General features: G+C 39.1%; 2 protein-coding genes across 4 annotated transcripts; both read right to left on the minus strand.

Moving 5' to 3' along the window:
• Window positions 1–13,150: 13,150 nt before the first annotated feature.
• Window positions 13,151–15,666, minus strand: LOC131012721 (pentatricopeptide repeat-containing protein At1g62680, mitochondrial-like). 2 transcript variants are annotated; one of them, XR_009097425.1, is made up of 2 exons: window positions 13,525–15,666; window positions 13,151–13,289 (listed from the first exon to the last, which is right to left on the minus strand). XR_009097425.1 is itself a non-coding variant. In XM_057940715.1 (1 exon), the coding sequence occupies exon 1, from the start codon at window positions 15,617–15,619 to the stop codon at window positions 13,610–13,612; it is 2,010 nt and encodes a 669-aa protein (XP_057796698.1). In that variant the 5' UTR covers window positions 15,620–15,666; the 3' UTR covers window positions 13,419–13,609. The 2 variants fall into 2 exon arrangements, 1 of the variants encoding a protein (XP_057796698.1); XM_057940715.1 differs by lacking the exon at window positions 13,151–13,289 and having other exon boundaries at window positions 13,419–15,666.
• LOC131012717 (pentatricopeptide repeat-containing protein At5g41170, mitochondrial-like) lies at window positions 13,220–24,942 on the minus strand. Of its 2 annotated transcripts, XR_009097423.1 has the most exons (2): window positions 22,661–24,926; window positions 13,220–13,309 (listed from the first exon to the last, which is right to left on the minus strand). XR_009097423.1 is itself a non-coding variant. In XM_057940708.1 (1 exon), exon 1 carries the CDS (start codon window positions 24,855–24,857, stop codon window positions 22,746–22,748), a length of 2,112 nt encoding a protein of 703 aa, XP_057796691.1. In that variant the 5' UTR covers window positions 24,858–24,942; the 3' UTR covers window positions 22,514–22,745. The 2 variants fall into 2 exon arrangements, 1 of the variants encoding a protein (XP_057796691.1); XM_057940708.1 differs by lacking the exon at window positions 13,220–13,309 and having other exon boundaries at window positions 22,514–24,942.
• Between the last annotated feature and the right edge of the window lie 272 nt (window positions 24,943–25,214).

Raw genomic sequence — 25,214 nt, forward strand, 5'->3', positions numbered from 1 at the left:
CCTGCCATTGGTGTGGCATGCGCCTCGTGAAGGAGTCGGGGAATGAGATGTGAAGATTGGCTCACATACAAACGATGTTTAAAACGGAGGATCCCATCCGCCAAGGAGTACTCAGGTCCCAATTCCCCCAATAAGAACCGACGATTAAGCTCTTGAAGATCACCACACGTTGAATTTTCTTGTCGGAGCATGTCCAGTAGCTCGGGAACAGGTGAGCTTTGAGTGGCATATGCGAGAGCAGGGGTCTCTCCTTCGCCTGTGGGTTCTTTTCCTGGCCGGCGAGAAAGGGCATCGGCTGCCAGATTTGAAGCACCAGTGCGGTATTCCACCCGAAAATGGAAACCCAATAACTTGCGAATAAATTTTTGTTGCTCGGGGGTTTGGATGGTCTGCTGTAGAAGCTCTCGGATACTCTGCTGATCCGTCCGAACGATAAAAAACCGACCAAGCAAATATTGTCGCCATTTATGCACTGATTCCACGATGGCAAGTAATTCCTTAGTGTAAACCGACGCGACTTGCAAACGGGGACACAGCTTTTTACTGAAATACGCGATGGGTTGCTCACCTTGCATTAAGACCGCTCCAATCCCTGTGTCGGAAGCGTCTGATTCCACTATGAAGGGAGTGGAAAAGTCGGGTAGACGGAGTACCGGGGTGGTCGATAAGGCCGTTTTGAGCTGCTCAAAAGCTCTGTCGGCCTCCGGAGACCACTGAAATGCTCCCACTCGTAGCAGATCAGTTAAAGGGGCTGCAATCCCTGCGTAATGGCGGACAAAGCGCCGGTAGTAGCCCGTTAGTCCCAAAAATCCCCGTAGTTGTTTGAGGGTGCGGGGCGAGGGCCATGATTGCATCGCCTCAATCTTCTCGGGATCAGCACGAACTCCTCCCTCAGACACAATATGTCCCAAATAAGCCACGGAGGGTTGGCCGAACACACACTTTGAGCCCTTCAAAACAAACGCCTGATCACTGAGCCGGGTGAGAACCTGTTGAAGGTGATGAACATGGTCCTCCAAAGAACTGCTGAAAATCAGTATATCATCAAAAAAAACTACAACAAAGTGATGTAAAAAAGGAGCAAATAACTGGTTCATCGTCGCTTGAAACGTGGAGGGAGCGTTGCAAAGGCCGAAAGGCATAACAAGAAACTCGAAGTGTCCGTCCGTCGTGCGGAAGGCGGTCTTAGCAATATCCCGGTGATGTACACGGATTTGATGGTAGCCGGCATGGAGGTCAAGTTTGGTAAAGATGCGCGCCTTCCCCAAATCATCAAGTAACTCATCGATCGTCGGAATGGGAAAGTTATCTTTCACGGTGACTGCATTGAGTGCTCGATAGTCAACGCAAAAACGAAAGGTGCCATCCTTCTTTCGGACCAGAAGCACCGGGGACGAGAACGGAGATTGGCTTGGACGAATAGTGCCCTGCTCCATCATCTCTGCTACAAGTTTAGCCATCTCCTCCTTCTGGAATTGGGGGTAGCGGTAAGGCCGCACGTTCACTGGCGACGTGTTAGGCTGTAGATGAATCCGGTGATCAATAAGGCGGTGCGGCGGCAGCCCCGTCGGTGGCAAAAATAGATGCTGAAACTGGAGTAAGAGGTGGGTGAGTGAAGTAGGCGTGGATTCTGGAACAACAAAGTGGCCCATCATTGAAGGCCCATCAGGATTGGACCGGGCTTGGATGTAGATGGCGTAGACCAAGTCAATCGCATGAGATTGGGCCGCTGATTGCAACTGAGCAAATGAAATGGGCTGGATGTCAATAGTAGGGTCCCCAGTGAGGGTTATGGCGGCGCCGTCGCGGGCGAAAGTCATGGTTTGAGAAGCATAATCATGGGTAACAGGCCCTAAAGTTTGGAGCCATTGAATCCCCAGAACCACGGTCGGACCGGCGATAGGGAGGACATGGAGATCCACCGAGATTGTATGTCCCTGCACAACAATTGGAACAGCAGGACAAAGTCGAGAGCAGGTAAGATAGTCACCATTACCAACATAGACTCGAAACGGGGGCATTTCTGTGGTGTGGAGTTTGAGGGCGCGGATGACAGCCGGCTGAATGAAGTTGTGGGTACTTCCGCTATCAACGAGGATACGGACAGAGCGGAGCTTGATAGCACCCAAAAGATGAAGTGCGCGAGGTCGAGCTAAGCCAGAGAGAGTATGCAGGCTGGAGACATCTCCACAAATCAGTGGGTCGGAGATAGGTTCCGCCGTGGGTGGTTCGTCCGACGAGGGAGAATCCGATGTGCTATCTATAACGTCGTCGTCGTCAGTTCCCAGCAGCCCATAAAATCGGCTACGACACCTGTGATTGGAAGACCACTTTTGATCACAATTGTAGCATATACCCTTTTCCCGTTTTTCACGGAGTTCTTGTGGAGATAATCGGCGAACCGGTAAAATAGGGCCAGGAGGAGGGCCCAAAAGCAGCGGGGCAGACGATGGTTTGGGATTACTCGCTGAGCCACTCGACACCGCTGTGGATGAGACGGGAATCGAAGGCGAAGGTGGAACAGAGGAGATTGGAGTGGCATGGACCGGCGAGCGAGAGGACCAGCATTGTTCCGAACGAGCTTCCAATAATCGGGCCTCATAAGCCCGTGCCAGAGCAAAAGCCTCCATAAGTGTGGCTGGCTTGGTGAAGGAAAGTTCACGGCGGATGTCGGCTTTGAGACCGGTCACAAAGAAGCTAATCAGGAGAGATTCAGAAATCCCCTGTACTTTGTTCATAAGCTCCTCGAATTCTGCTTGAAATTCACTCACGGATGCTTTTTGAGTCAACTTCGATAAAGCCCCTTGTGGATCTTCATAGAGTGACGCCCCGAAACGGTGACGAAGGCTGTGAAGGAAAACGGGCCATGTCGAGAGGAGCTGATTTGATTTCATCCATTGAAACCAAGAAGCGGCGCGGCCCTCCATATGAAATGAGACGATCCGAAGACGGTGGTCTTCCGGTGTTTTGTGATAGTCAAAAAACTCTTCCACACGAAAAATCCATCCTGTAGGATCGGATCCATCGAAACGGGGAACCTCCATCTTCATGGAGCACAGTAGCGGAGGATCGGCCGGAGGAGGAGTGTGGTGATGACCCCCAGAAGAGCCGGGGTGCGACGCAAATCGGGAGTCGACTGAGACCATAAACTGCTGAAGAATGGCGTTGGTCTCCGCCACGGCGGTATTCGTCGCTGTGATCTGGTCAGAGGAAGCCGAAATATGAGTTGATAACTGAGCTTTGAGAGCTTTGAGTTCTGCCAGAATGTCGGAAGTAGCCATAAGAGCAACGAGAGCACCAAATTGATACGCCAACAAATAAGTGGGCAGCTTCGAGTGTGCCTTACTCCAATGAGATAGAGAATAATCAAATGAAGAAGAAGATAATTTTCATTTCGGATGTCCTCACTCTGATACAAGTTACTGATATATAACCAAAAGGGGCGACAAGCCCGTTGCCACTGCCACTAACAGATACTAATAACTGAAAAGAGAGAAGGCTAGAGGGGGGGACCAGCTGCTAAGGATTCTATCTCTAACTCTTAACAAAGTCCTTGAAACGTGATGGCAAAGCTTTCATGCGTGTGGGCTTCCCTTCGGCTGCTGGGCCTCCTTCATTTGGGCTTATTTCTTCAGCCTCTTTAGTAACAGTATCATTCTCGAGCTCATCACCGTTGGGTCCTGTTGGTGTAACAGTTTACATGTGCAATATCTGAATCTCACGAGCTTAAAAATAGTACAACATGCAAATTAATTTATTGAATCTCCGCCGGATCATGGTGCACTGTATCCGTTTGACAAAATGCTTCAACGGGAGGTTCATCTCAATTGCCTAGAAAAAGGATAGATTTATTTACATATTTATCCATTTGTAGCGGAAAAAAATACATCAATTTTATTAGTTTATTAATAGTTGGCATTACATTTTCTGTTCCTTGATGATATGGGTTATCCCAATTAAATAGATGTCAATAAAACTTGTTGGATTATCAAGCTGAAAACGATGAATTTTCAGAGGTTTAAAGTTTAGAAGAAATTATGGCTCATGTTATTGAAGATTCCAATATTGATAAAGCTGGAAATGATTCAACACCGCTAGAAGCAATAGCGCAAAATAAAGCATTAAATGTGTCAACAACTCTTCTCAACCAAAAAAAAAAAAAAACAAACAAAAAAAAATGCATTTAAAAATATAGATATTAAATATAAATTGTACTCCCTCCGTCTCACGAATCTTGACACATTTCCAAATAAGGTAATAATCTACAACACTAATCTACAACTCCTTAATTCTCGTGCCGAAACCAAACATGTCAAGATTCGGGGGATGGAGAGAGTACTAAGTAAGTTAATTTTTCAATAAATTTAACAAAAAAATAAAAATATATATAATATTTATATTTTTAGCATACTTCCCTATATAACATTTGGTAATAGCATACCATCAATTCCATCACATAATTATAATATATTTTTTTATAATACTTTCTTATATAAATTTTGAAATTCATATAATAAAAATATTGCAACACATAATTACGATGCACACTTTCTAAAACGAACCAATAGAATTTCCTACACTTAAATTGCATTAAAAAATTATTATAATTAAGAAATCATGTAAAACTCAATTTACATCATTTTAATTTCAAATGTCATGTAAAATCAATACTATAATACTCCATATGGAATAGATTATTAGAGAAATCCGCACACAACAAAATATATGGAAACAATTAAGTACTCTATAATTCTTACGTCTCTACCAAAAAATTATAAATACTACAAAAGGGAAAAAAAATATTAATATTGATGAAAAATTAAATTATAAAAGAAGTGAAAATAAAAATTTATAATAAAAATAATACAAATATGTTGATAATCAAAATTACACAATTATATTCCCATAATAATCATACATAAAAAAGTTATGCACAAATAAAGAAAGAAAATAAAATAAAAAACAAAAGGAAACCAAGCAAATAAAATAAAATCAAAAGAAAAATAAATAAATAAATAAATAAAGGATTTAAAAAATAAAATAAAATGAAAATAAAATAGACAAATTAAGAAAAATAAATACAATGTGAGAGAGGAGACAGAAAACAATTTTGGTTGAAACTTTTAATTTGCAATAACTTTCTTAAATTAAATATACATTTTTATCCATTATATATCAAATTAAAATTCTTGTTATAGTTTTTAAATTGATATGCATATTGAATATTTTATTATTAGTCGAATTACACGATTTTTAAAAAAAGAAAATAAATGAAAAAGATATAAAAGATATAAATTAAAAAAAGCTCTGTAAATGAATGGATGTTAGGAGAATTTTGGTGAATGAGCGGAAGTATAATTGATGTTGGATTCTTATTTAATGCTTAATAACCGGATATTTTAATTTTGCCGCCAATATATTACCGTTAAGAACTGGTTCTTTATATTATACTCCCTCCGTCCGCGATATCGTTTCCACTATAAAAGTAGGGTCCACAAACTTCCACTTACAACAATAGTGGGACTCAAACTCCACTCACTACATATCCACTACTATCCACCACTTTTCTTAAAATCTGCACCGCCCACAATGAGGAAACGATATCGCGGACGGATGGAGTATATAGATATGGAGACTAAGGCATACCATACCCAAAGGGCCAACACATGGGGGTTTATAGCTCAATTTGGAATGCTGATGATTGGGTCACACAAGGCGGTAGGGTTAAGACCCATTGGGCCCACTCCGGCAGAGTGCCTCCACCATCAATTGATACCTTCGGCCCATTGAAATTCATCAAATGTGACAATAAAATTTATGTGCTTGACTAGCAAACAACCAACTTAATTTTGATTAAATTTTTTGAAAATCTTTTGGTTGAAAAAATAAATTTTACTTCTTCGGGCATGTATCTACCTACTATACAGATTTTTGAAACTGCTTTCAAAATTTCATTAAAGGAAAAATCGGCGTATTACAAAATAGCATCTGCAATATTGAAATAACATATATTAGCAAATATTTTACCGAGAAAGTACATGCACATATATTTTTTAATATATAGTTTGAAGAATTAATTAATAACCAATTAATTGGATGAGAATTTGAGAAAGCTTGCGTACATATTATTGTAATTTATAATTAAAAAAATTAACATTCAATTATTAAATGAAATTATTTAATTAGTGTTACTTAAAATAGCATTCCCCTGAATGAGGTCGCTGACACGTTGGGCAAATTGGTCGCCCCATTGCTTGCGGCTGTTGGTTCTGACGCTGATTCTGATTTTGGTTAGCAACCCATGGTTTCTTCCCATTTCCATTTCCAGGGTTTCCACCAGTTCCCTCGTTCCACTTTCTTTTTCCTTTACCACCATCTTGAGGTGGTACAAATCCAGACTGTCCCAGAGCTTTTTCTTTATCCCTCTGTAGCAATGACTCAATGGTGAGAGCCTTGCTCAAAGTTTGTGCATAAGTGAGACCTCCCTGACTTGCTAGGGAGATTGATATCTCGTGGCGCAATCCGTTCCTGAATTTCTCGACGCGTTTCTCATCAGTATCCATTAAGAGTGAAGCATATCTCGACAGCTGGTTAAAGGCCCTATCATACTCAGTCACTGTTCCAGCCCTTTGCTTAAGGTTCCAGAACTCATTCTGTTTCTTCTGTCTATAGCAGCATGGTATGTACTTCTCGTACAACTCAGTCTTGAAATCTTCCCATGTGAAATGTTCCCACTGTTCCTCAGTCATTGTGCACCTCACCGATTCCCATCAGAAGTCGGCTTCGTCTACCAGTTGGTAAGTTGCGCAAGTCACTTTGTCTTCGTCATTGCAACGGATGTAACTGAAGATTCGCTCTACTGCTCTAACCCATTTCTCGGCGTCTGCGGGATCGCCTAGACCATCAAACGTTGGAGGCTTTTCCTCAGTAGTACGCTCTGGTGCTACTTGAGGGATAGGCTGTTCAGGGATGAATCCCCTACCGCGTCCGCGACCACGTCCTCGTCCCCTACCGCGTCCTCTTGGCGCGTCTTCCATTATGATTTACGGACGAAATCAACACAATAGTGAGACTCATTCCGAACGCATGCATACATGTATACATACATAGATATACCCAAGGTATATCGCTTCTATAGTGTAACCCTATGAAAGGCTAACTCTATGTGGAAACTGATCTATCTTGGTGGAATACTCAAGTGAATCATTAATCTTATCTCATTTCTTCTACGTTATAACATATCTATGTTAAACGTTTCTATCTTACCAGTCCTTACTTAAATCGATCAAGCAGAGCTATCACGACTAACATTCCCAAGGCATTCTTAGGTGGTACTCAAACAGTTGTAAGAGGACCCATCATTCTGATCGTATAGGCAGTGAACCTAAAACGATAACATAAACTCTCTCATTCATTCATTCTCTTTGAAACCTGAAACATGTGGACATTAAATGCCACAAGAAACTTTTCTATTGTCGGAAGAATTCAAAGAATCTAACTCGACTATACATCTGGTATTCGTGAAGGGCTCAATAATCCTAAACACGACTTTAACTCATCTTATCGTTAAGGGCTCGGGTTGTCCCAAACATGATACTAACTTATCTTATCGTTAAGGGCTCGGGTTGTCCCAAACACGATACTTAGCTTATCTTATCGTTAAGGGCTTTCTGTCACACCCCAATTCTTGAAACAATAACTATAACTAGGGTACGACTCATCATTTAAAATGAACAAGGGAAAACCCTTATGACATCCGAATGAAAGGGATAACAATCGGGCTTAGCCCCTTTGGATGAAGAAAGACAGGTATTCAAGTTATACGAATCAATCAACAAACATAATAACTTCAGGATCACAAGTTTAGTGTCATGCTTCAGATAACCAACATTCACTGATCGAAATACTTGAGAGTCAATAGTCTAGGCTCAACAAAAGATATTGTTTAGAGTCACAACATAATAGGTCTTAAGTTAAGGAACAGAAGACAGATACTGGCTAGTTCTACAGCGAAAGTCAAAATAAGGAGTTGAACTCTAACCTCAGCTCGCCCCGTCAACACCAGCCATTAACCTGAAAAACATTTGAAAGTATTTTTGGGCTAAGTACTAATGTACTTAGTGGGCTGCAACTTTTGAAACATTTCACAATCTATAAGAGCAGTTTATTCAATCTTACTGACATGACATAAAAGGTTTTAAAGAGAAATAACTTCTAAGCATGTTAAAACATTTCATATATATATATATATATATATATATATATATATATTTGATTGTGCGCAGTTGTCACACTCTATTCTGTTACTCGCTATGATCCCGGACCTTTTAGCCACCGACGGATCTCTGTCTCCCGCTTACTTGAACTGAGGGCGTAACCCAGACAAGTTTACTTTGACCTCGGAATGCTACCCAGGCAGGCCTCATATTTCTCATGCTCCGGAACACATCCAGCCGAGCACTCTTATAACGCCTTTGGTTAGTGCCCGATGGAGATCAACCCACCGAGTCAGCTAACAAGTGTACACAATTCTCAAACAACGTATTAGGTCATAAGAGAACCTCAATTGATTAACTGTACGAGCCTTAAACATGGTAGAGTGCACAAAAATATTTATTGGATAAACAGTTTGTATATAATAAAACATTTAAGCTCATTAGCTCAATCATACATTTGGAAAATAAGCCCACTTGTATAGGCAATACATGTCGTTTAACGTTATCTCTGAATTGGAATAGCAGTGCTAATCCTCCTAACGCTCAAGGCCTACAAGAAATCTATTCTCAATAGGTCTCCTGAATCTAATCTTAAGTCATGGTGAAGTGCTTAATATGATTCACTTAGCCGGGTTTTCAAAATTTAATGAATAAATAATTGAAAACTAAAATTCTTGAGTTAAGGACACCAACAATATCCTTACTCGATTTCCTTTAATAACTGGAATTATAATTAAAACCAATTAAATCATAAATACTCTTATTACAAAACATAATGCAATTTCATGTCATGCTTGGCATATAATAAGTAAATTACTCAAAATATGCACATAATAATAATAATAATATAATACTATTATTATGCAAATTATCCTTTAAATAAATTAATTAAACTAATTAATAGTTCAATTAATTAAAGTAGGGCAGCCCAATTAATTGGATTAATCAAAGCAGCCCAAAGTCTTTAAGTAAAATAAAGGCCCAGCTGATAAAATTAAAAACATAGGCCCAAACTAGAGAAAACCCAACTCCCCAAACCCTTTTCTCCTTCCTATCTCCATCAGTCACGCATACACACACAACAGTCGCCCTCTCTCTCTCAACTGCTCGCCTCTCTCCCTCAGTTCAGCCAGCATTTCACCCCTCCATCATCGAAAACCACCGCCGGCCCGTCCCTCTCCCTCGAATCTCCGGCCACCGCCCGTAAATCAGACGACGCCGCCTCTGACTCTCTCTCACAATCGAAACCCACACCTCACTCCGTCCGAGTCGTCTTCCTCTCGACTCTGCTCTCCCTCCGTCCGTGGCCGGACGACAGCGGCAGGGCCGCCGCGCCCTGGCCTCCCTCTGTGAAAACCCAACCACCGCCCCAACCCATCTCTCTCCCTCTGTGACAGTGGCGAACCACTACCACCACCACTCTCTCTCCTCAAATCTAATTGAATCAGTCCGGCGAGCAACCATGAAGGCCGCCGCCGTCCTGACCCCGACAAAACCCAGCCCAGACCAGCCACCGCCCCATCCCCTGTTCCCGACGGCCGATGACTCCCAGGCCGCCGCCGCCCTCTCCTTCTCCACTCTTCACCGTGGCTAGGCAGCAACGGCAGAGCCGCAGTGCCTGGCCTCCCTCTCGAACTCCCGCCGACGAGCAGCAGCAGGAGCCGCCCGCAGCAACTCACCCCCGGTCGGCTACCTCTCCCTCTCCAACCGTGGCCGGGCGACAGCGGCACAGCCGCCGAGCCCTGCCTCCCTCGACTCTCGACTCAACTCGTCAGCAAACACTCAGACACGACAAGCACAAACAAAGATCAAGACTCCTTCTTTCTTCTTTTATAAATCATGCTATGATGTATGTATATATATATATATATACAGATCATTTATACATATCTACATTTGTATAAAAGTTTGTTTGTGAATGTATGTATGCTCGTGAATCTTGGTTGGGCAGCTGAGGTTTGGGTGTTTGTGAAAGTAAATGGAGATGCCTTATTCAATACTGTAAAAGCAAAGTATTATAGTTTGAAGAGAATGAAACCTTGTGATAATTGTGTTGAGGAGGAGCTCACTGAATTTGGGGTTGTGTGGTCCGAAAATGTGCAGCTGTTAAGGCTCTGTAACTCCAGTTCGTTCCACTTTCTTTTGGAAGAGAGAACTTCGTGAATTGAGAAGTATTTGTGTGAAGATGGAAGCATGAAAGTTGGGCTGCAATATAGTCTTGAGTTGGCAGAGGAAGCATGGCTTTGGCTTAAAGTTGGAGTTAGTAGCATAGTGTAGGGTGGCTGATGGGAGAGATGAGTGTAAGTGAGTTGAGTGAGGATTTGACATATAAAATTCATCAGGATAAAATTGTCGAAACTGTAGAAATTCTTCAGGGTTGGCTAACTAAAAGCTCGTGAAAATGCTTGAATGCTAAATTAAATAAATATGCAATGCATATAAATTCAAATAACTAAAATTTACAAATGCTTTTGTAAATCATTTTTGTTGGAATTAAAATAAATTCTTTTTCTCAATCTGGCGTGAATCATCTTAAATCTAAGCTCAAAATTATTCGGAAACGGGGTATTACGGATACACCATGGTGAAAATGTAAAGGCTACAATGAATTCGTTACAACTAGTCAAACCTTAGGTAAGAAAAATATGAGAATCTAGCTAAATAATTTGAAAGAAATAAGTTGACATTAAAAGAGTATTTAGCATTCAGGATACAAGACATAAAAAAGGAAGGGCAACAAAACTTATTGCTAGACGATTGCTACAACAATTTATAGTGGACGAGTACACCATGATGAAAATGCAAAAGTTACAATTGATCTATTTCATCATTAAGCAAATAGGTCTAAAGATTGTAGTCTGATGAGAGTGGTCATACGCATGGCACAACAACTAACATGTGTATGATGAAACTTTTGATAAATTATAAGGTAATTGCAATTTAATAATTTTTTCAGACTTTGAAAGTTGAAGTCATTATTGATATGTTATTTAATTCATTTTCTTTTAATATTTTTTAGTAATCGATTGCAGTTACAAACATCTAATTTAAGTAAATTTCAAATAAATATAGTAGTTTTTCTCTTAATATTTTATGGGTCGATAATAAGACATCTAATTTAGGTCAATTTTAAATAAATATTACATATTTTTATTTTAAAATAATTTATTCGATACTCTATTGTAATGAAAGAGAATATCACAAAATTATGTAATAATAAACCTCTGTCAAATTTCGACAGGCCACTTATTAGTTGATTAGTATAAAGATATATTTACATAATGAGCAGTGCTATTGATTTATATTATGTAGAAACAATAGGGCCGAATAGCCCTATTCAACATACAACATCAAATTTTGTCCACCATTTGAAAAAATATAAATTTTGGCTATTTTTTGTATGTCATGACTATTCTACCCTTCTCTCTCTCTCCTCTCTCTTTCTCATCTCCCTCTCTCTCTCTCTCCAGCGGCTGCGCAGCAGCGGAACTGAGCAGAAGTCACCGGAGCTCTCTCTCTTTCCAGTAGCTGCGTGGCAGCGGCGCCGAGCACGTAGATCTCGCAGCTTGGGCAGAAGTCGTCGGAGCGGAGGATGAGGCGGCGGCGGTGGAAGAGATCCGGTCCTCTGAAATCGGCGGCGTGGAGGAGGGACTGGTCAGGTGGTGGCCATCTCCCTCTTCCTACCCTTCGTCCTCGGTCTAAACACGGCGGCGGAGGATCCGGGCTCCAGATCGTCATCGCGACGGACGTTACGCTGCCTCCTCTGACTTCAGATCATCGTTGCGCCGCCTCCTCCATCGACAGATCTGATCTACGCTGCAACAGTAGCCATCACTTCCTTCGATTTCAGCCATCGACAGATCTGATATGATCTGTATTTGTGCTGCACGTATGACACTTATGACACTATTAGTGCCATAAGTGTCAAAAAGACCATTTTAAACACTTCCCCTAGGATTTAGATATTCCATTTAGGGTTTAGATTATCCATTTGGGGTTTAGATTATTCCATTTAGGGTTTAGATTATCTATTGAAGTGAACACCATAATATCTAGTGGCGGACACATGGAACCAAGTACGACTTAAACCCCCACAATTTTTTTTAAAATCATCAAACCATCAAATCAAATGGTAAGAGATTTGTAATTTCGAAATCTTAATTAAACTCAAAATTTAGAAAATATAGCTCCTACTAAAGTTTTTTTTTTTTTTTCTGCAACCGCTCCTTACTATCTTTTCTTTGTATCTTATTCTAAGCCTTTTCGATGTCGAAACCAAATTTGTTTGGCATGGAGTAAGAGTTGAACATGAAACTTCTTACTAATATATTCAGAATGCTTCAAAAACTAACTTTATAGAAAAGGAAAATAGAACATAGTATTATAAAAATAGAGAAGATACCTCAACTAAAATAGAGAAGATACCTCAACTAAAAAAGAAAGAAAAAAAGAGAAGCAATGCCAATACGCAAAAAGAATACTTCAGTTGCTTAATCACAAAGGAGACATGAGTCCAAGTGTTAAAAGTAAAGGCTGCAAAGTATTTTATAGAAGAGACAAACTCAACAGTCAACAGTATCAACATCACAAACACTGTATTATGGCTCCAACAGAAGCTTCGGCAGCTACGTCGTCGCGGTGGTGGAGCCTCGTGGGAGGATACACAGTCAAGACAGGGGTTCACTTGAGCTAAATTTTATCAGATAACACATTCATGCGTGTGCAGATTTAACTCTTCAATTAGCAAACAGTAACCACAAATCATATCAAGCCATCATTTTATAATGACAGCTTGAAAGAGATCATGACTCATTGTGTAGATGCAATTTGAAGGCCAAACAGTCTTATGAGAAATTAATGTACACAGCCGCAGACCAGCCGTGTCGTGACTCATTGGTATCGGCCAACTGAGCTCCTCGGCTGTATCTATCCATTCTCTGCAGTGGAATTTGTGCGACGAACTGCCTCAGCATTTCCCTAGTTGGAGCTCCCTGGGGTCCACATTGTCCTAAACCAGAAGGATGTGTAGATGAATCCGGCTTACACAAAGGCTTCTTCGTAGTCTCAGCTTCCCTGTAAAAAATTTAGACACACTGTAAAGGAAATTCACATTAAATGTGTGCGAGAGGAGAGGATATCATGATTTGCACAATTTCTCAAGATTTAAACATCAATTCAAGTTGTAAACATCTCCAAGAAAAATTTCAATGCCAAAAGAAAAATTATTAGCACCAAATGCAAACATCCACAACATTTTTTTGTAAACGTACGAAAGCATTTGCATTTACAATGCCAAAAGCAAAATTACCTTGTAATATACCAACATCGCACAGCCCTTTAATAATCCAAGCGTTAGAGACAAAAGAAAAGCTGAGAGTAGATTGAAACCTCTCTCAATTTTGAGCACAAACTTTCTTAACAATCTCTTGCAATTTCTCATCTTTACCTTCTCCAATTCTTAGTTCATCATGCAAAGCATAAATGATATCGGAATTAACCACGAATTCTCTCCTGCACATCTCCTCCAAGAAAGGAATCGCCTCATGCACCTTTTTGCTCTTCACCAGATTCCACACAATAATATTGAACGTCACACCATTAGGCGTGCAGCTGCTCCTCTCCATCTCCTCCATCAACCTCCTAGCCTCCCCTTCTCGCCCTTCATTGTAGAGGGAGTCGAGCATCATGTTGTAGATTTGTACGTTCGGATTTAAGCCATTGGAAGGGAGATGGTTGAAGAGCCTTATAGCTTCATCAAGTCTTTGGCCCTTGCACAAGCCATTGATCAGAACACCATACGTTACGATATTAGGATTCACGCCTTTCGCCTCCATCACCCTCAAAAATGCCAACGCCTCACTAATCCGATGGATCCTACAAAAGCCATCCAACAAAATGGTGTAGGTGTGGGGATCCGGATGTATATTATGAGCTTCCATTTCTTGGAAAAGCTTCCACCCATCTGAAAAACTACTTAGGCGTATTAGCCCATGCATCATCGTGGTGTATGATACAGTCGAGTGTTTGAGACCTACGCGCGAAATTTCATCGAAGAAACGCCACGCTTCATCAAGGTTTCCCGCCTTGCAGTATCCCTTAATCAAGATACAATAGGTGAATATATTGTGATTGATCCCCGTCTCTGCCATAGAATAGAAGAGCTCTCTAGCTCTAACCATCTCGCCATGCGAGCAATATCCATCTATCAATATGCTGCATGTGACAACATTAGGCGATATGCCCTTCTCCACCATCTCGGACAGCAGCTGCAGAGCTTCATCAACCTTCCCACGCTTCGACAACCCATCCACTAATGTATTATAAATATGCACGTTGGGATGTATTTCTTGAGCTTTCATAACCTCGAAAAGCTTCCAGCCCTCAGCAAATCTATCATTTCTGAATAATCCATGTATCATGGTATTATAAGTGTGCACATCATGCTCGAGACCTTTATCGGGAATTTCAAGAAAAATAAGCCAAGCTTCATCCACGCTTCCCTTCTTGCAATATCCATTTAACAAGGTGTTGTAGTTAACAATACTGGGTTTAAGGCCCCTCTCTACGATGGAATCAAGTAACTGTTTCGCTCTTCCGATTTCACCCTTTAGGCAGAGCCCTTCAATAAGCGAAGAATAAGTGAAGACATTCGGACAAATATTTTGTTGCATCATTATTTCCAACATATTTTCAGCCGCTTCCATCTTTTCTTCCTTACAGTATGCATTAATCATGGAGCTATAAGTGTTAACGTTGGGACTCCACCCACTACTTTCTAATCTATGAAGCCAATCATGGGCTTCAATGGCCTGTCCAGTTTTGCACAGCCCATCAATCACGTGCAGAATCATAACATCACTGGGCTCGCAAAGTTTTAAATCCAAAATCTTTTCGAACAGTTTCACGGCTTCAGCCTCCTTATTAACTAAGAATAACCCTTTTATGAGAGTGCCGAAAGTCACGACATCTGGTTCGTGACCTCTCTTGAGAAAGAATCCCATTATAGAAAAAGCAGAGTATATATCTTTCAAGAGACAACAACAGTTGACAGCAATATTCCTTGTGTAATTATTAACCGGGACACCCATCCCAAGCATTTCATCGAACACATCAAGGGCAAAATAATACTGCTCAATCTTTGCACTAACACTCATGAGTTTGGCGTAGAGGTGAACAGAAGGCTCTGGCCGCATACTCTTTATTTTATGAAACAATTCAATAGCATCATTTAATTCTTTAACACTGCTGAAATCGATTCTGGGCTGCTTAGGTTGAAAAGCCTCGGAAGAGAAGAGAGAGAACAGAGGAGAGAGAATACCCGATTTATGCTGCGACCATCGATTGAGAAATCCTCTTCGATGAATGAGATCAATTGCAGAAACAACAGCTCTTCTGGCCATCATCCTTAATCGGTCAGGTTGGGATGAATGGAGTTTGCGATTTTACTGAAAATTTTATGCTGATTTGTTTTGTATCGATTTACTAAGAAGCTGCTCCTGTCGGCCGACATGGGCTTTCATTAATATTAATTTGGGCCGATTTTTTTTAAAACTGTAGGCTTATATTTTAAGGACAGCTTGGGCCTGCTTTATTAAAAGATATTGGGCCCTATTATATAATGAATTGGGCTGCCAATTATTTAGGAGTACTTATTTATTAATTTATTTAATTAGGAGTACCTATTTATTAATTTATTAATTAAATTTAAGATATTATTTAAGTAGACTCTAATTTGGGTTCGACTAATTAATTTTCTAAACAATAAATTACATAATAATATTATTATGTGCATATATATTAAGTATAATTACTTATTATATAAGTTACGCATGAAATGAAATTGCATTTGCATTTTGCAATAAAAGCATTTATGATTTAAATTGGCTTTATTTATAAATTCAATCTATATCTATATAATATATAAAAGAGGAGTTTTCTCCCTCCATTTTTTCTCTCTCTTCTTCCATCAATTTTTACTATTTTTTTTATTTTTTTCTTTTTATAATATTAATTCTTTTCTAAACATTGTCAAATTTAATTTATAAAAAAAAATCAATGTGCATTTTAAGTTTAAGTTCGTCAGAATATTTAATATGGTATAAAAATTATCAAAATGAATTTAAAACGAATAGGTTATTAATTTTAAAATATTTTATTTTCTTTGGTACGCGGTATGGGATAAGGTGAGATATATTTGACTAGGATGTCTTTTACTATACGTCATATTAATATCATGTTTGGTAGAAAGTATTAAAAAATCTGTAAAATATAATACTCCCTCCGTCCACGAAATAAACTCCTACTTGCCCTTAAATATTTGTCCACGAAATAAACTCCTACTTTGCTTTTTGGACAATTATACCCTTCCTTGCTTTTAAATTTACTACACTTTTATATATCGGGCCCACTTTATTCCACCATTAATTATGTAATTAGTCATTCTTCTTCTTCTTCTTCTTCTTCTTCTTCTTCTTCTTCTTCTTCTTCTTATTATTATTATTTTCATTATTATTATTATCCTTATTATTATTATCCTTATTATTATTGTTATTTTTATTGTTGTTGTTGTTGTTGTTGTTGTTATTATTATTATTATTATTATTATTATTATTATTATTATTATTATTATTATTATTATTATCCTTATTATTTTTATTGTTATTGTTGTTGTTATTATTATTATTATTCTTATTATTATTGTTGTTGTTGTTGTTGTTGTTGTTATTATTGTTATTATTGTTGTTATTATTGTTATTATTGTTGTTATTGTTATTGTTATTGTTATTATTATTATTATTATTATTATTATTATTATTATTATTATTATTATTATTATTATTATTATTATTATTATCCTTATTATTCTTATTATTATTATTATTGTTATTATTATTATTACTATCCTTATTAATATTATCCTTATCCTTGTTGTTGTTGTTGTTGTTATTATTATTATTATTATTATTATTATTATTATTATTATTATTATTATTATTATTATTATTATTATTATTATTATTATTGTTGTTGTTGTTGTTGTTGTTGTTATTATTGTTGTTGTTGTTGTTATTATTATTGTTATTATTATTATTATTGTTATTATTCTTATTATTGTTATTATTCTTATTATTGTTATTATTGTTATTATTATTATTATTGTTATTATTATTATCCTTATTATTTTTATTATTATCAAATTGCTAGTTAAAGATTAGTAAAAGTAATAATAATACATAAACACTACCCTTTTAGTCTTTTACACCACCTTTACACCACCTTTTTCAGCTTTCTTAGTCTCCGTGCCGAACCCCAACTGGGAGTTTATTTCGTGGACGGAGGGAGTATGTTGTTTGGTGTGATGTATTAAGATTATGTAAAGTTAATAATATTTATAATAAAGAGTGGATTTTTAAAATGGCCACTTTCATATTGTAAAGATAAAAAATGTCCACTAAAATAAAAAACTTAAAAAATGTCCACTGTTACCAAAATACCCTTCACATTAAAAATTAAAAAAAATGTCCACTTTACATCACCCCTTTAAAAAATCCCGCAATTCACAACCAGTGTGAATTCACAACCAAAATTTTTTGGTTGTGAATTCACACTGGTTGTGAATTGAGAATTCACAACCAGTCGAATTCACAACCAGAATTTTTTGTTTGTGAATTCACAACTAGTCGAATTCACAGCCAAAATTTAATTCACAACCAGTCGAATTCACAACCAAAATTTAATTCACAATTAGAATTTTTTGGTTGTGAATTCACAACAAACGAATTCACAACCAAAATTTAATTCACAACCAGTCGAATTCACAACCTGAATTTAATTCACAACTATAATTTATTTTGGTTGTGAATTCAAATAGTTGTGAATTTGAGTTTTTAAAGTTTGGATTCACAACTAAAACTAGAATTTAGTTTGGTTGTGAATTCATAGATCTCGTTGTGAATTCAAGAATATTAAATTGTGAATTCATCGAGTTGATTGTGAATTGAAGAACATTAAGTTGTGAATTCATAGATCTGAGCGTGAATTCAAGAATATTATGTTGTGAATTCATAAGAAAATGATTCACTATACATACAAAAAATAAATAAAAAAATAAGTGAAAATATTGTTTTCCACCCTCAACGTTACCTCAAACAGAATATCTGCAAATTAATTATAGTTTGAGTGTGGAGATGGTGTAAAAATTAATCACAGTTTGGACAAGTCTATAGGTAATTAGATTGAAATAATTTCTTTAAAAATGAATTAATATAAACATGAATTAGTATATACAGATGTAGGTAATGAATTAAATAGATTTGATATTCTGGTGTTGCACAACCAAAACAGAGACAGGCACAGTGAGATCCGGCGCCGCCAGCATGTCCCCGACGGGTCCGAGCTCCGGCAGGTCATTCCACTCGCTGAGGCCCAGCAGCTGCGGCGTATCTTCCTTATGCCTCCTCCCCACCCTGATGAGATCAAAGGCCTCTTCCATGGCGTGTATGAGCAGCGCCGTCTCCGCCCCATCTTTCACCCTCTCCTCCCTGTACACGATGTTGTCCTGGTGGGCCCCCTGCATCCTGGTGTCCTTCAATATCTCGGCGTCTAGCACCGCGTCCCACCGGCTATCCCCGGCGTATATGTCCCACGGCCGACTCACCAGATCTGGAGCAAGATGTCGAAGACAACACCCCACCTACCGCCATCCGACCCCATCCTCTATCGCCTGCGCCAGATCTGCCGTTCAGTGGGCAGCTCACGGCCGCGCCAGATCTGCCCAGCCACCATTGTCGAGCTCCAAAATGTCCAGATCTGTCGATCATTGTCGACGAGATCTCGTTGTTGTTGGCGAAGCTCTCCAAGTCAGAATCGAGAGAGAGAGATAGAAAGAGGCGCCGCGGTGGTGGTGGCTGTGCGGCGCTGCGGAGATTGAGTGGCGGCGGAGCGGCGGGGGTGAAGCAGGAGATGGCGGAGGCGACGAGGCGGCTGATTTCCGACGCCGAGAGAGAGATGGAACAGATCTCGACTCGCTGAGCGGAGGAGCTTCTGGTGGCGCGGATTTCCGACGTCGAGAGAGATGGTGGAGGCGGCGGCGGCGGCGGCGGAGGATGCTACGAGGGAGAGGTGGTGGCGGTAGTGAGATAGAGAGAGAGTGACGTGAAGGTGAGGAGAGAGAGAGGAGAGAGGGGGTAGAAGTGAGTGGATATTTTTTATTATTTTAAAGTGAGGGTTATTTCTGTCTTTTCAACCACAAAGTGGACATTTTTTATCATTTTTATCTTAGTGGACATTTTTTATCTTTACAATATGAAAGTGGACAGTTTTATATATTTGCTCATTAAGATTTGTATTACGTATAACACTTTTGTAGGTGGTATACAGAATCCCTCAAATCAGTATAATATTTTCGGGCTTTAGTTTTATAAAGGACATTGTGTTTCGTATTACTTCTTACTAAGCAAAATATTAAGGTGTCATAAGTATATTATACACCCTAACCATCCGTACCAAACGAGCCCTTAGGGATACTTTGTTAAAACTAATCTTTCCGTAGCCATTGAAGATAAACAGGATTTGGAATCGGATTTTCGGTTTGAGATGGCAGAAATGAAGAATAAGATGTGGCATTTGGGGATTTGAATTCTCCAGAAGGAGTAATTGGATCAATCCAATCTGAGGATCATTGGATGTAAATTTGGGAGATTATTTGCGGAAGTCTGTGACATGATTGCTAGGATCAATCGAAAAGAGAAGATGATAAGATCACGAAAATCGCAGATCTTATTTGATGGAAACTGATACCATGCTAAAGGAGAAGAATAGCTATGAAAACTGCAAAGAATTTGTGGAGAATGTAATTTTCATATATATCGAAATCAAAGAGAAAGAAGATTACATATTGTATTTATACAATAGCTTGCGTAACAAGATAGCTAACTGTGTAACCAACTTCTTAACCTTCTTAACTAACTATTTAACAGAAAAAGGTTAACATAAATAAGCTATGCTAAGTTGCTGCGACTGATACTCCAATAAACATGGTATTGAGCTGCTAAATTTTTTCTCGATCCTTGTGTTTTCTGCGTCCGCTTCATCACGATCTCTCAAACTCGACGGTTACCTTCATTCCAGTTATGTCTTCCTCATCTCCAAACAACTCCACACTTCCACAAATGCATCCAATTACTCTTAAATTGGAGTGCAATAACTACAATTTCTGAAAATTTCAAGTGCTCGCAACTGCCGGAGCCTATGGTTTTGAAGATATCTTACTTCAAACCGAATCTCCTTCTCAGTTTCTGGAGTCTACTTCTGCAGAAACCAATCCAAATCCGGTTTATATTGCTTGGTTGCGTCGTGATCAGTTTATGTTTAGCTGGTTACTCTCTTCTATTACTCCTCAAATGATGGAGTATATTGGTCGTTGTACAACATCGGCTCAAATTTGGAGTGCTTTCGAGACCTTGTTTCATTCACAATCCAAGGCTCGAGCAATGCAGCTGCGAAATCAACTTCAACTAATGAAGAAAGATCATGATGCCACTATTGATGAATACATTCTCAAATTCAGAGAAATCTTTGATCGACTGTTCAACATAGGCAAGCCGATCTCTGAATCAGATCTCATATCCTATACTTTTCAAGGATTGGGAGCTGAATTTGAGAGTATAAGTGTGTTACTCTCCTCTAGATCTGATGAAATGATCATTCATGAAGTGCAATTTGCACTGCAAACTCATGAACTTCGATTATAGAATCAAGCATCTGTACTCACTACTATTGTAAATCAGACACTTCAACCGTACGTAGGCAAATATTGTTTATTACTATAGAATTTTGGTGGTCATGGTGGCAAAACTGGCAGAGGTTCTAGCAACCGTGGAAGAGGAGGAGGTAGGTTCTCCTCAAACAACAAGCAGGTTTGCCAACTTTGTGGCAAATCTAATCATGTAGCATTAAAATACTACAAAAGGTTTGATGTAAGCTTCACTGGACCCGAGTCCATTCCACCTCCTACACCTCAAACACAAGTTCATACTGCTTCTATTGATTTTGTTCCTAACACCTACATGCTGCAACATACTTCTTCTCAGGTTGCTAGATCTCAAACCACTCAACATTCTCCATCTGCTTTCACTATAGCATCTGTTACTCCTCAATCTAAATTAGATTGGTAGGTGGATTCAGGAGCTTCAGCTCATGTTACTCCTGATCTGAGTAACCTTAAAAACCAAACTCCTTATCATGGCAATGAAACCATCACAATAGGTATAGTAATGGCTCCAAACTTCCTATTATACACATATTGGCTCTACTGTCTTACCTTGCACTACTTCTTCCAAAACTCTCTCTCTCAACGACATCTTATTTGTTCCACACATTACTAAAAGCCTTCTAAGCATATCTCAGTTAACATCTGATAATAATGTCTATCTCGAATTTCACTCCAACTTTTGTTTTGTCAAGGACAATATTACACATCAAACCCTACCGGAAGACAGACTTAAAAATGATCTCTATCACTTGGACTTCACAAAGCTCTCATCTCTTCCTTACTCTACCAGATCTCAAGTCAACTGCTTTGTAGCTCATTCTTCCCCTGATGTAAGCCTGTGGCATGCTAAGTTAGGGCATCCTTGTAATAGTGTCCTTAGTTCAGTCCTTAAGGCTATGCATATAATTGTTAAAATTTCATGGTAAGAAGTTTCCCTGAGGATTATGGAAAAGATGGACACTGTTTTTCATTTGTTGCTCATTCTGACTTAAATCCTTAATGGAAAAGAGGATTATGGTAAGAAGTCCAGTTGGATTTACATGTTATAAGTGCTTGCAGATATATGGACAGGATACATCTGGTGTTCAATCGATGGTTAACATCTATCCAGAGCCGGTGACGAGTCCTGGTTTTTCTTCTCCTTCGAGCTTATGGCTTGTGGCTCGCAGCATAAGTCAGGTATTTGTTATTGTTGTTAGTCTAGTCATGTTGAAGTAGGCATGTCTTATCCGTGTTACTATGAATACCTCGAGTTGAGTATCTCTCATGAAGATGAAGTGGTTGCAATAGAAGGATTTCATTCACTCGAAGAGTTGAAAGGCATAAGTTTTATCTCTCCTTTGTAGTGAAAATGAGGAATGAGTAAGGGTCAAATTCTATTTTGTAGGAAATAAGGGAAAACAAATGAAGGATTTAAAAGGTGAAATTTTGTTTATCCCTCATTTTCCAATGATAAATTTACAACCAAAGAGAACGCACCCAAAAGGAAATTCACTTTAAATGTGTGTGAGAGGAGAGGATATCATGATTTGCACAATTTCTCAAGATTTAAACATCGATTCAAGTTGTGAACATCTCCAAGAAAAATTACAACGCCAAAAGCAAAATTATACGCAATAAATGCAAACATCCACAAAAGCATTTGTATTTACAATGCTAAAAGCAAAATTACCTTGTAATATACCAACATCGCACAGCCCTTGAATAATCCGAGCGTTAGAGACAAAAGAAAAGCTGAGAGTAGATTGAGACCTCTCTCAATTTTGAGCACAAACTTTCTTAACAATCTCTTGCAATTTCTCATCTTTACCTTCTCCAATTCTTAGTTCATCATGCAAAGCATAAATGGTATCGGAATTAACCACGAATTCTCTCCTGCACATCTCCTCCAAGAAAGGAATCGCCTCATGCACCTTTTTGCTCTTCACCAGATTCCACACAATAATATTGAACGTCACACCATTAGGCGCGCAGCGGCTCCGCTCCATCTCCTCCATCAACCTCCTAGCCTCCCCTTCTCTCCCTTCATTGTAGAGGGAGTCGAGCATTATGCTGTAGATTTGTACGTTCGGATTTAAGCCATTGGAACGGAGATGGTTGAAGAGCCTTATAGCTTCATCAAGTCTTTGGCCCTTGCACAAGCCGTTGATCAGAACACCATACGTTACGATATTAGGATTCACGCCTTTCGCCTCCATCACCCTCAAAAATGCCAACGCCTCACTAATCCGATGGATCCTACAAAAGCCATCCAACAAAATGGTGTAGGTGTGGGGATCCGGATGTATATTATGAGCTTCCATTTCTTGGAAAAGCTTCCACCCATCTGAAAAACTACTTAGGCGTATTAGCCCATGCATCATCGTGGTGTATGATACAGTCGAGTGTTTGAGACCTACTCGCGAAATTTCATCAAAGAAACGCCACGCTTCATCAAGGTTTCCCGCCTTGCAGTATCCCTTAATCAAGATACAATAAGTGAATATATTGTGATTGATCCCCGTCTCTGCCATAGAATAGAAGAGCTCTCTAGCTCTAACCATCTCGCCATGCGAGCAATATCCATCTATCAATATGCTGCATGTGACAACATTAGGCGATATGCCCTTCTCCACCATCTCGGACAGCAGCTGCAGAGCTTCATCAACCTTCCCACGCTTCGACAACCCATCCAATAATGTATTATAAATATGCACGTTGGGATGTATTTCTTGAGCTTTCATAACCTCGAAAAGCTTCCAGCCCTCAGCAAATCTATCATTTCTGAATAATCCATGTATCATGGTATTATAAGTGTGCACATCATGCTCGAGACCTTTATCGGGAATTTCAAGAAAAATAAGCCAAGCTTCATCCACGCGTCCCTTCTTGCAATATCCATTTAACAAGGTGTTGTAGTTAACAATACTGGGTTTAGGGCCCCTCTCTACGATGGAATCAAGTAACTGTTTCGCTCTTCCGATTTCACCCTTCAGGCAGAGCCCTTCAATAAGCGAAGAATAAGTGAAGACATTAGGACAAATATGTTGTTGCATCATAATTTCCAACATATTCTCAGCCTCTTCCATCTTTTCTTCCTTACAGTATGCATTAATAATGGAACTATAAGTGACAACGTCAGGCAAAATACCATTCCCAACCATTTTGGATAGAACCTTGAAGGCATTGTCCACCATTCCACTCTTACAAAATCCATCAATTAGTGCACTGTAAGCGTATACATTGGGACTCCACCCACTACTTTCTAATCTATGAAGCCAATCATGGGCTTCAATGACATGTCCAGCTTTGCACAGCCCATCAATCATATGCAGAATCATAACGTCATCTGGTTCGCAAAGTTTTAAATCCAAAATCTTTTCGAACAGTTTCACGGCTTCAGCCTCCTTATTAACTAAGAATAACCCTTTTATGAGAGTGCTGAAAGTCACGACATCTGGTTCATAACTTCTCTTGAGAAAGAATCCCATTACAGCAAAAGCAGAGTATATATCTTTCAAGAGACAACAACAGTTGACAGCAATATTCCTTGTGTAATTATCAACTGGGACACCCATACTAAGCATTTCATCGAACACATAAAGGGCAAAATAATACTGATCAATCTTTACACTAACACTCATGAGTTTGCTGTAGAGGTAAACAGAAGGCTCTCGCCGCATACTCTTTATTTTATGAAACAATTCAATAGCATCATTTAATTCTTTAACACAGCTGAAATCGATTCTGGGCTGCTTAGGTTGAAAAGCCTCGGAAGAGTAGAGATAGAACATAGGAGAGAGAATACCCGATTTATGCGACCGTCGATTGAGAAATCCTCTTCGATGAATGAGATCAATTGCAGAAACGACAGCTCTTCTGGCCATCATCCTTAATCGGCGGTGAGATTTAATGTGAAGAAAGAGAGATTAGATCTGAAGTAAGGTACAAAATTTACTGAAAATTTTATGCTGATTTGTTTTGTCGGCCGAACTTGGGCTTTCATTAATATTAATTTGGGCCGATTTTTTTTAAAACTGTAGGCTGATATTTTAAGGACAGCTTGGGCCTGCTTTATTAAAAGATATTGGGCCCTATTATATAATGAATTGGGCTGCGAATTATTTAGGAGTACCTATTTATTAATTTATTAATTAAGTTTAAGTTACTCCCTTCGTCCCACGAATCTTGACACGTTTGGTTTCGGCACGGGAATTAAAGAGTTGTAGATTAATGTTTTAAGTGTG

This window comes from Salvia miltiorrhiza, chromosome 2 (genome assembly GCF_028751815.1).
Source record: "Salvia miltiorrhiza cultivar Shanhuang (shh) chromosome 2, IMPLAD_Smil_shh, whole genome shotgun sequence".
Classification (NCBI taxonomy): Eukaryota; Viridiplantae; Streptophyta; class Magnoliopsida; order Lamiales; family Lamiaceae; genus Salvia; species Salvia miltiorrhiza.

Coding starts and splice junctions, on each gene's coding strand:
- LOC131012721 (XM_057940715.1), bottom strand. CDS start 15,619: ATGATGGCCAGAAGAGCTGTTGTTTCTGCAATTGATCTCATTCATCGA.
- LOC131012717 (XM_057940708.1), bottom strand. CDS start 24,857: ATGATGGCCAGAAGAGCTGTCGTTTCTGCAATTGATCTCATTCATCGA.